At 44.6% G+C, this 9386-nt stretch overlaps 1 protein-coding gene across 1 annotated transcript in view; it reads left to right on the top strand.

Annotated features, from left to right (window-relative positions):
* Positions 1–3290: 3290 nt before the first annotated feature.
* The window catches only part of LOC121340723 (heat shock factor protein 1-like), a gene marked incomplete at its 5' end in the record, with an annotated part of 25463 nt that continues 19367 nt past the window's right edge, over positions 3291–9386 (top strand). Inside the window, 2 exons of the mRNA XM_041413658.1 lie at positions 3291–3361; positions 8556–8649. Coding sequence (XP_041269592.1) covers positions 3291–3361; positions 8556–8649 — 165 coding nt within the window. The remainder of the gene's footprint in view (positions 3362–8555; positions 8650–9386) is intronic.

Here is a 9386-nt window from a genome sequence, read left to right as displayed (position 1 = left end):
AATTCCCAATTTTCCAGAGCCAAGTCCAGGATTTCCAGTGGTAATTCCCAATTTTCCAGGGGAATTCCCCAATTTTCCAGACCCAATTCCCCCTTTTCCAGAGCCAATTCCCAATTTTCCAGAGCCAAGTCCAGGATTTCCAGTGGTAATTCCCAATTTTCCAGGGGAATTCCCCAATTTTCCAGACCCAATTCCCCCTTTTCCAGAGCCAATTCCCAATTTTCCAGAGCCAATTCCCAAGTTTCCAGACCCAATTCCCAGATTTCAAGGGCCAATTCCCAATTTTCCAAGGTAATTCCCCAGTTTTCCAATGGTAATTCCCAATTTTCCAGAGACAATTCCCAGATTTCCAGGGCAATTCCCACTTTTCCAGGGGTAATTCCCAAATTTCCAGGTGTAATTAATGATTTTCCAGACCCAATTCCCAATTTTCCAGACCCAATTCCCACTTTTCCAGACCCAATTCCCACTTTTCCAGAGCCAATTCCCAACTTTCCAGAGCCATTTCCCAATTTTCCAGAGCCATTTCCCAATTTTCCAGACCAGCTTCCCAATTTTCCAGAGCCAATTCCCAATTTTCCAGGGGAATTCCCACTTTTCGGAGGGGAATTCCCAATTTTCTGGGTGTAATTGATAATTTTCCAGAGCTAATTCCCACTTTTCCAGACCCAATTCCCAGATTTTCTGGGGGGAATTCCCAATTTTCTGGGTGTAATTCATAATTTTCCAGACCCAATTCCCACTTTCCCAGACCAAATTCATCATTTTCCAGACCCAATTCCCAATTTTCCGGGGGAATTCCCAATTTTCTCGGTGTAACTCATAATTTTCCAGACCCAATTCCCAATTTTCCAGACCCAATTTCCACTTTTCCAGAGACAATTCCCAAATTTCCAGACCCAATTCCCACTTTTCCAGACCCAAGTCCCACTTTTCCAGGTGTCATTCATAATTTTCCAGACCCAATTCCCACTTTTCCAGACCCAATTCCCAATTTTCCAGACCCAATTCCCAATTTTCAGGGGTAATTCCCCACTTTTCCAGGGGTAATTCCCACTTTTCCAGACCAAATTCCCACTTTTCCAGACCGAATTCCCAGATTTCCAGTGGTAATTCCCAATTTTCCAGACCCAATTCCCAATTTTCCAGAGACAATTCCCAAATTTCCAGAGCCAATTCCCAGATTTCCAGGGCAATTCCCACTTTTCTGGGGGGAATTCCCAATTTTCTGGGTGTAATTCCTAATTTTCCAGAGCCAATTCCCAATTTTCCAGGGCTAAGTCCCAATTTTCTAGACCCAATTCCCAGATTTTCAGGGGTAATTCCCAATTTTTCAGGGTAATTCCTGTTTTCCAGGGGAAATTCCCAAATTTCCAGACCCAATTCCCAATTTTCCAGACCAAATTCCCAATTTTCCAGAGCCAATTCCCACTTTTCCAGACCCAATTTCCACTTTTCCAGGGCGATTCCCAAATTTCCAGAGCCAAGTCCCACTTTTCCAGTGGTAATTCCCAATTTTCCAGGATAATTCCCACTCTTTGGGGGGCAATTCCCAAATTTCCAGGGCCAATTCCCAATTTTCTAGGGGAATTCCCCAGTTTTCCAGTGGTAATTCCCAATTTTCCAGAGCCAATTCCCAATTTTCCAGACCCAATTCCCAAATTTTCAGTGGTAATTCCCAATTTTCCAGGGCAATTTCCACTTTTCCAGTGGTAATTCCTGATTTTCCAGAGCCAATTCCCAGATTTCCAGGGGCAATTCCCAAATTTCCAGACCCAATTCCCAGATTTTCATGGGTAATTCCTGACTTTGTGGGGTAATTCCCAATTTTCCAGAACCAATTCCAGCTTTTCCAGGGGCAATTCCCAATTTTCCACGATAATTCCCAAATTTCCAGTGGTAATTCCCAAATTTCTGGGGCTAATTCCTGAATTTTGAGGAAAATTCCCGACTTTCCAGAGCCAATTCCCAAATTTCCAGAGCCAATTCCCAAATTTCCAGGGGTAATTCCCAAATTTCCAGGGGTAATTCCCAAATTTCCAGGGGTAATTCCCAGTTTTTTCCTCTTCCCAGAGCTCTTCCTCCACAGTTCTTTTCCCAATTTTTCCCAAGTTTTTCCCAATTTTATCCCCATTTTTCCCAATTTTTCCCAGTTTTCCCCCCCAGTTCTCCCCATTTTTTTCCAAATTTTTCCCACTTTTCCCCAGTTCTTCCCAGTTTTTCCTGATTTTTCCCATTTTTGCCCCCTGGCTTTTCCCAATTTTCCCAGTTTTTCCCATTTTTTCCCCCCATTTTTCCCAATTTTCCCAGTTTTTCCCATTTTTCCCCCGTTTTTTCCCAATTTTTCTCTGTTTTTCCCATTTTTTTCCCCCTCATTCTTCTGAGTTTTTCCCTTTTTTTCCTCCTTGGTTTTTCCCAATTTTTCCCCCTCGTTTTTCCCAGTTTTTCCCAGTTTTTCCCATTTTTTTCCCCTTGGTTTTTCCCAATTTTTCCCTTTTTTTTCCCCCTGGTTTTCCCAATTTTTCCCAGTTTTTCCCATTTTTTTCCCCGCTGGTTTTTCCCAATTTTTCCCAGTTTTTTCCCCCATTTTTTCCCCATTTTCCCCCATTTTTCCCATTTTTTTCCCCCCATTTTTTCCCAATTTTCCCAGTTTTTCCCATTTTTTCCCCTTGATTTTTCCCATTTTTCCCCCCCTGGTTTTTCCCAATTTTTCCCATTTTTTTCCCCTTGGTTTTTCCCAATTTTTCCCATTTTTCCCCTCTGGTTTTTCCCAATTTTTCCCAGCTTTTCCTATTTTTTCCCCCTTGTTTTTTCCCCCCCATTTTTTCCCCCCTGGTTTTTCCCATTTTTTCCCCCCTGGTTTTTCCCAATTTTTCCCAGTTTTTCCCAGTTTTCCCCCCAATTTTCCCAGTTTTTTCCAAATTTTCCCATTTTTTCCTGGTCTTTCCCAATTCTCCCAGTTTTTCTCCTCTTTTTCCCCTTGATTTTTCCCAATTTTTCCCATTTTTTCCCCTGGTTTTTCCCAGTTTTTCCCCCTCGTTTTTCCCAATTTTTTCCCAGTTTTTCCCATTTTTCCCCCCCTGTTTTTTCCCAATTTTCCCCAGCTTTTCCCCCCATTTTTTCCCAATTTTCCCAATTTTTCCCATTTTTTTCCCCTTGATTTTTCCCATTTTTTCCCCCTGTTTTTTCCCAATTTTTCCCTTTTTTTCCCATTTTTCCCCCTGGTTTTCCCAATTTTTCCCAGTTTTTCCCCCAATTTTTCCCAGCTTCCCTGACTTTTCCCTCTTTTCTCTCGGCAGCTGATCCAGTTCCTGATCTCCCTGGTGCAATCCAACCGGATCCTGGGCGTCAAGAGGAAAATGTGAGAGGAATTCCCAAAATCCCACCAAAAATTTGGGATCGGAACCCCCCGGGGGGGACCCCAAATCCCAAAAATCCTCGGGAAAGGGCTGGGCTGGGGTTTGGGAATTCCTTGGGATCGAGGAGAATTCCTTGAATTCCCATTTTTCCTGGGACAATGGGAGCTCCTGGCGTTCCCAAAAGTCCAAAAATCCTGGAATTGTGGGGTTGGGAATGGCTGGGGTGGGATTTTGGGATCTTCCCATTCCAGGGTTTTCTGGGAATTCCATCCCAAAATCCCATAAATCCATTCCCAACCCCCTCTCTCCTGGAAAAATCCCTGGAAATACCCCTGGAAAAAATCCTGGAAAACCCCTGGAAAACCTCTGGGAAAAAAACCTGGAAAAAACCTGAAAAAGCTCTGGAAACTCCCTGGAAATCCTGGAAAAAAACATGGAAAATAAAAGATGGAAAACCCCTGAAAAAAATCTGGAAAAACCCTAAAAATCCTGGGGAAAAATCTGGGAAAAAAAACCTGAAAACCCTTGGAAAAATCCAGAAAAACCTCTGGGAAAACCTGGAAAACCACTGGAAAAAATCCTGGAAAACCTCTGGAAAAACCCTGAAAAAAATCTGGAAAAAGCTCTGGGAAAACCCTGAAAACTCTGGGGGAAAAACTGGAAAAAATCTGGGAAAAATCCTGGAAAACCTCTGGAAAAACCCTGAAAACTCTGGGGGGGAAACCCTGAAAAAATCCTGGAAAACCTCTGGAAAAACCCTGAAAACTCTGGGGGAAAAAAACCTGGAAAAAATCCTGGAAAACCTCTGGGAAAATCCTGAAAAAATCTGGGGGAAAAAACTGGAAAAAATCTGGAAAAAAATCTGGAAAACCTCTGGGAAAACCCTGGAAAAATCCTGGAAAACCTCTGGAAAAATCCTGAAAATTTGGAAAACCTCTGGGAAAATCCTGAAAAAATCTGGGGGAAAAAACTGGAAAAAATCTGGAAAACCTCTGGAAAAACCCTGAAAACTCTGGGAAAAAAACCTGAAAAAAATCAGGAAAAAGCTCTGGAAAAACCCTGAAAACTCTGGGGAAAAACCTGGGGAAAATCTGGAAAAAATCCTGGAAAACCTCTGGAAAAACCCTGAAAAATCTGAGGGGAAAACCCTGAAAAAAATCTGGAAAAAAACCTGGAAAAAATCTGGAAAAAAAACTGGAAAACCTCTGGAAAAAAACCGTGAAAACTCTGGGGGAAAACCCTGAAAAAAATCTGGAAAAAGTCCTGGAAAAAGCTCTGGAAAAACCCTGAAAACTCTGGGGGGGAAACCCTGAAAAAATCCTGGAAAACCTCTGGAAAAAACCGTGAAAACTCTGGGGGAAAACCCTGAAAAAAATCTGGAAAAACCTCTGGAAAAACCCTGAAAACTCTGGGGGAAAAAAATCTGGAAAAAAATCCTGGGAAACCTCTGGAAAAACCCTGAAAACTCTGGGGGAAAACCCTGGAAAAAACTGGGAAAAATCCTGGAAAAGGTCTGGAAAAACCCTGTAAACTCTGGGGAAAAACATGGAAAAAATCTGGAAAAAGCTCTGGAAAAACCCTGAAAACTCTGGGGGAAAACCCTGGAAAAAACTGGGAAAAATCCTGGAAAAGGTCTGGAAAAACCCTGTAAACTCTGGGGAAAAACATGGAAAAAATCTGGAAAAAGCTCTGGAAAAACCCTGAAAACTCTGGGGGAAAAAAACCTGGAAAAAATCCTGGAAAACCTCTGGGAAAATCCTGAAAAAATCTGGGGGAAAAAACTGGAAAAAATCTGGAAAAAAATCTGGAAAACCTCTGGGAAAACCCTGGAAAAATCCTGGAAAACCTCTGGAAAAATCCTGAAAATTCTGGGGAAAAAACCTGGAAAAAATCTGGAAAAAATCCTGGAAAACCTCTGGGAAAATCCTGAAAACTCTGGGGAAAAAAATCTGGAAAAAATCTGGAAAACCTCTGGAAAAACCCTGAAAACTGGGGGGGGAAAAACTGAAAAAAATCTTGAAAAAATCCTGGAAGAAAACCTGGGAAATCTCTGAAAAAACCCTGAAAATCTGCGGAAAAAACCTGGAAAAATTCCTGGGAAAGCTCTGGAAAAACCCTGAAAAATCTGGAAAAAATCCTGGAAAACCTCTGGAAATAATCCTGAAAATTCTGGGGGAAAAACCTGGAAAAAATCTGGAAAAAATCCTGGAAAACCTCTGGAAATAATCCTGAAAATTCTGGGGGAAAAACCTGGAAAAAATCCTGGAAAAAAACCTGGAAAAAACTGTGAAAACTCTGGGGGAAAAACCCTGAAAAAAATCTGGAAAAACCTCTGGAAAAACCCTGAAAACTCTGGGGAAAAAAACTGGAGAAAATCTGGAAAAAATCCTGGAAAAACTCTGGAAAAACCCTGAAAACTGGGGGGAAAAACCTGGAAAAAATCTGGAAAAAATCCTGGAAAACCTCTGGAAAAACCCTGAAAACTCTGGGGGAAAAAAACCTGGAAAAAATCCTGGAAAACCTCTGGGAAAATCCTGAAAATTCTGGGAAAAAATCTGGAAAAAATCCTGGGAAACCTCTGGAAAAACCCTGAAAAAATCTGGAAAAAATCCTGGGAAATCTCTGGAAAAACCCTGAAAACTCTGGGGGAAAACCCTGAAAAAAACTGGGAAAAATCCTGGAAAAGGTCTGGAAAAACCCTGTAAACTCTGGGGAAAAACATGGAAAAAATCTGGAAAACCTCTGGAAAACCCTGGAAAAATCCTGGAAAACCTCTGGAAAAATCCTGAAAATTCTGGGGAAAAAACCTGGAAAAAATCTGGAAAAAATCCTGGAAAACCTCTGGAAAAAACCGTGAAAACTCTGGGGGAAAACCCTGAAAAAAATCTGGAAAAACCTCTGGAAAAACCCTGAAAACTCTGGGGGAAAAAAATCTGGAAAAAAATCCTGGGAAACCTCTGGAAAAACCCTGAAAACTCTGGGGGAAAACCCTGGAAAAAACTGGGAAAAATCCTGGATGGAAAAACCCTGAAAAATCTGAGGGGAAAACCCTGAAAAAAATCTGGAAAAAGTCCTGGAAAAAGCTCTGGAAAAACCCTGAAAACTCTGGGGGGGAAACCCTGAAAAAATCCTGGAAAACCTCTGGAAAAATCCTGAAAATTCTGGGGAAAAAACCTGGAAAAAATCTGGAAAAAATCCTGGAAAAACCTCTGGAAAAACCCTGAAAACTGGGGGGAAAAAACTGGAAAAAATCTGGAAAACCTCTGGGAAAACCCTGGAAAAAATCCTGGAAAACCTCTGGAAAAATCCTGAAAATTCTGGGGGAAAAACCTGGAAAAAATCTGGAAAAAATCCTGGAAAAAGCTCTGGAATTCCCCAAATTTTCCCGCCCATTCCCAATCCCGGCTCCCTCCTCCCTGGGAAAATTTGGGAAATCCCCTCTGGATTTTGGGGATCTGGGATTTTGGGATCCTGGAGCTGATCCCCTCTGGATTTTGGGATTTGGGATCCTGGAGCTGATCCCCTCTGGATTTTGGGATCCCGGTGCTGATCCCTGGATTTTGGGATCCCAGAGCTGATCCCCTCTGGATTTTGGGATCTGGGATTTTGGGGATCCTGGAGCTGATCCCCTCTGGATTTTGGGATCTGGGATTTTGGGGATCCTGGAGCTGATCCCCTCTGGATTCTGGGATTTGGGATCCTGGAGCTGATCCCCTCTGGATTTTGGGATCTGGGATTTTGGGGATCCTGGAGCTGATCCCCTCTGGATTTTGGCATTTTGGGATCCTGAAGCTGATCCCCTCTGGATTTTGGGATTTGGGGATCCTGAAGCTGATCCCCTCTGGATTTTGGGATTTGAGGATCCTGGAGCTGATCCCCTCTGGATTTTGGGATTTGGGATCCTGGAGCTGATCCCCTCTGGATTTTGGGATCTGGGATTTGGGGATCCCGGAGCTGATCCCCTCTGGATTTTGGGATCTGGGATTTGGGGATCCTGGAGCTGATCCCATCTGGATTTTGGGATTTGGGATTTTGGGGTCCCGGTGCTGATCCCTGGATTTTGGAATCCTAGAGCTTATCCCCCTTGGATTTTGAGATTTGGGGATCCTGGTGCTGATCCCCTCTGGATTTTGGGATCCCGGAGCTGATCTCTGGATTTTGGGATTTGGGGGATCCCAGAGCTGATCTCTGGATTTTGGGATTTGGGGGATCCCGGAGCTGATCTCTGGATTTTGGGATTGGGGGATCCCGGATCTCATCTCTGGATTTTGGGATTTGGGGGATCCCAGAGCTGATCCCTGTGCCAATCCCCTCTGGATTTTGGAATCCGGGATTTTGGGATCCCGGTGCCGATCCTGGAGCTGATCCCGGTGCTGATCTCTGTATTTTGGGATCCGGGATCTGGGGGATCCCAGAGATGATCCTCTCTGGATTTTGGGATTTGGGGGATCCTGGAGCTGATCCCGGTGCTGATCTCTGTATTTTGGGATCCGGGATCTGGGGGATCCCAGAGATGATCCTCTCTGGATTTTGGGATTTGGGAATCCCGGTGCTGATCCCCTCTGGATTTTGGGATCTGTGTTTGGGGGATCTTGGTGCTGATCCTGGAGCTGATCCCTTCTGGATTTTGGGATTTGGGGATTCCGGTGCCAATCCCACTGCTGATCTCCTCTGGATTTTGGGATTTGGGGGATCCTGGTGCCGATCCCGGAGCTGATCCCGGAGCTCACCTCTGGATTTGGGATTTGGGGGATCCCAGAGCTGATCCCGGAGCTGATCTGGATTTTGGGATTTGGGGGATCCCGGTGCCGATCCCCTCTGGATTTTGGGATTTGGGGATCCCGGTGCTGATCTCCTCTGGATTTTGGGATTTGGGGATCCCAGAGCTGATCCCCTCTGGATTTTGGGATTTGGGAATCCCGGTGCTGATCCCCTCTGGATTTTGGGATCTGTGTTTGGGGGATCTTGGTGCTGATCCTGGAGCTGATCCCTTCTGGATTTTGGGATTTGGGGATTCCGGTGCCAATCCCACTGCTGATCTCCTCTGGATTTTGGGATTTGGGGGATCCTGGTGCCGATCCCGGAGCCGATCCCGGAGCTCACCTCTGGATTTGGGATTTGGGGGATCCCGGTGCCGATCCCGGAGCTGATCCCGATGTTTTTCCCGGTGTTTTCCCGGTGTTTTTTGGCTCTCAGCCCGCTGATGCTGAACGACGGCGGCTCCGCACATTCCATGCCCAAGTACAGCCGGCAGTTCTCCCTGGAGCACCACGGGAACGCCGCCTACCCCGTGAGCAGCATCCCGAAATCCCGGGATTTATTGGGATTGATTGGGAATGGGATTGATTGGGAATGGGATTTATTGGGATTGATGGGATTGATTGAGATTGGGGAATTGGGATTGATTGGGAATTGGATTTATTGGGATTGATGGGATTGATTGGGAATGGCATTGATTGGGAGTGATGGGATTGATTGGGAATGGCATTGATTGGGAGTGATGGGATTGATTGGGAATGGCATTGATTGGGAGTGATGGGATTGATTGGGAATGGCATTGATTGGGAGTGATGGGATTGATTGGGAATGGCATTGATTGGGAGTGATGGGATTGATTGGGAATGGCATTGATTGGGAGTGATGGGATTGATTGGGAATGGCATTGATTGGGAGTGATGGGATTGATTGGGAATGGCATTGATTGGGAGTGATGGGATTGATTGGGAATGGGATTGATTGGGAATTGCCTGGAGCCCCACGGGAACGCCGCCTGCCCCGTGAGCAGCATCCCGAAAAATCCCCGGATTTATTGGGATTGGGATTGATTGGGATTAATGGGATTGATTGGGAATGGCATTGATTGGGATTGATGGGATTGATTGGGAATGGCATTGATTGGGATTGATGGGATTGGGGAATTGGGATTGATGGGATTGATTGGGATTGATGGGATTCATTTGGATTCATTGGGATTTATTGGGATTGATTGGGAATGGGATTGATTGGGATTGATGGGATTGATTGGGA

The sequence above is a fragment of the Onychostruthus taczanowskii genome, unplaced genomic scaffold, assembly GCF_017590055.1.
Source record: "Onychostruthus taczanowskii isolate IOZ18803 unplaced genomic scaffold, ASM1759005v1 scaffold423, whole genome shotgun sequence".
Taxonomy (NCBI): Eukaryota; Metazoa; Chordata; class Aves; order Passeriformes; family Passeridae; genus Onychostruthus; species Onychostruthus taczanowskii.
This window is presented reverse-complemented; position numbering and strand designations above follow the sequence as displayed.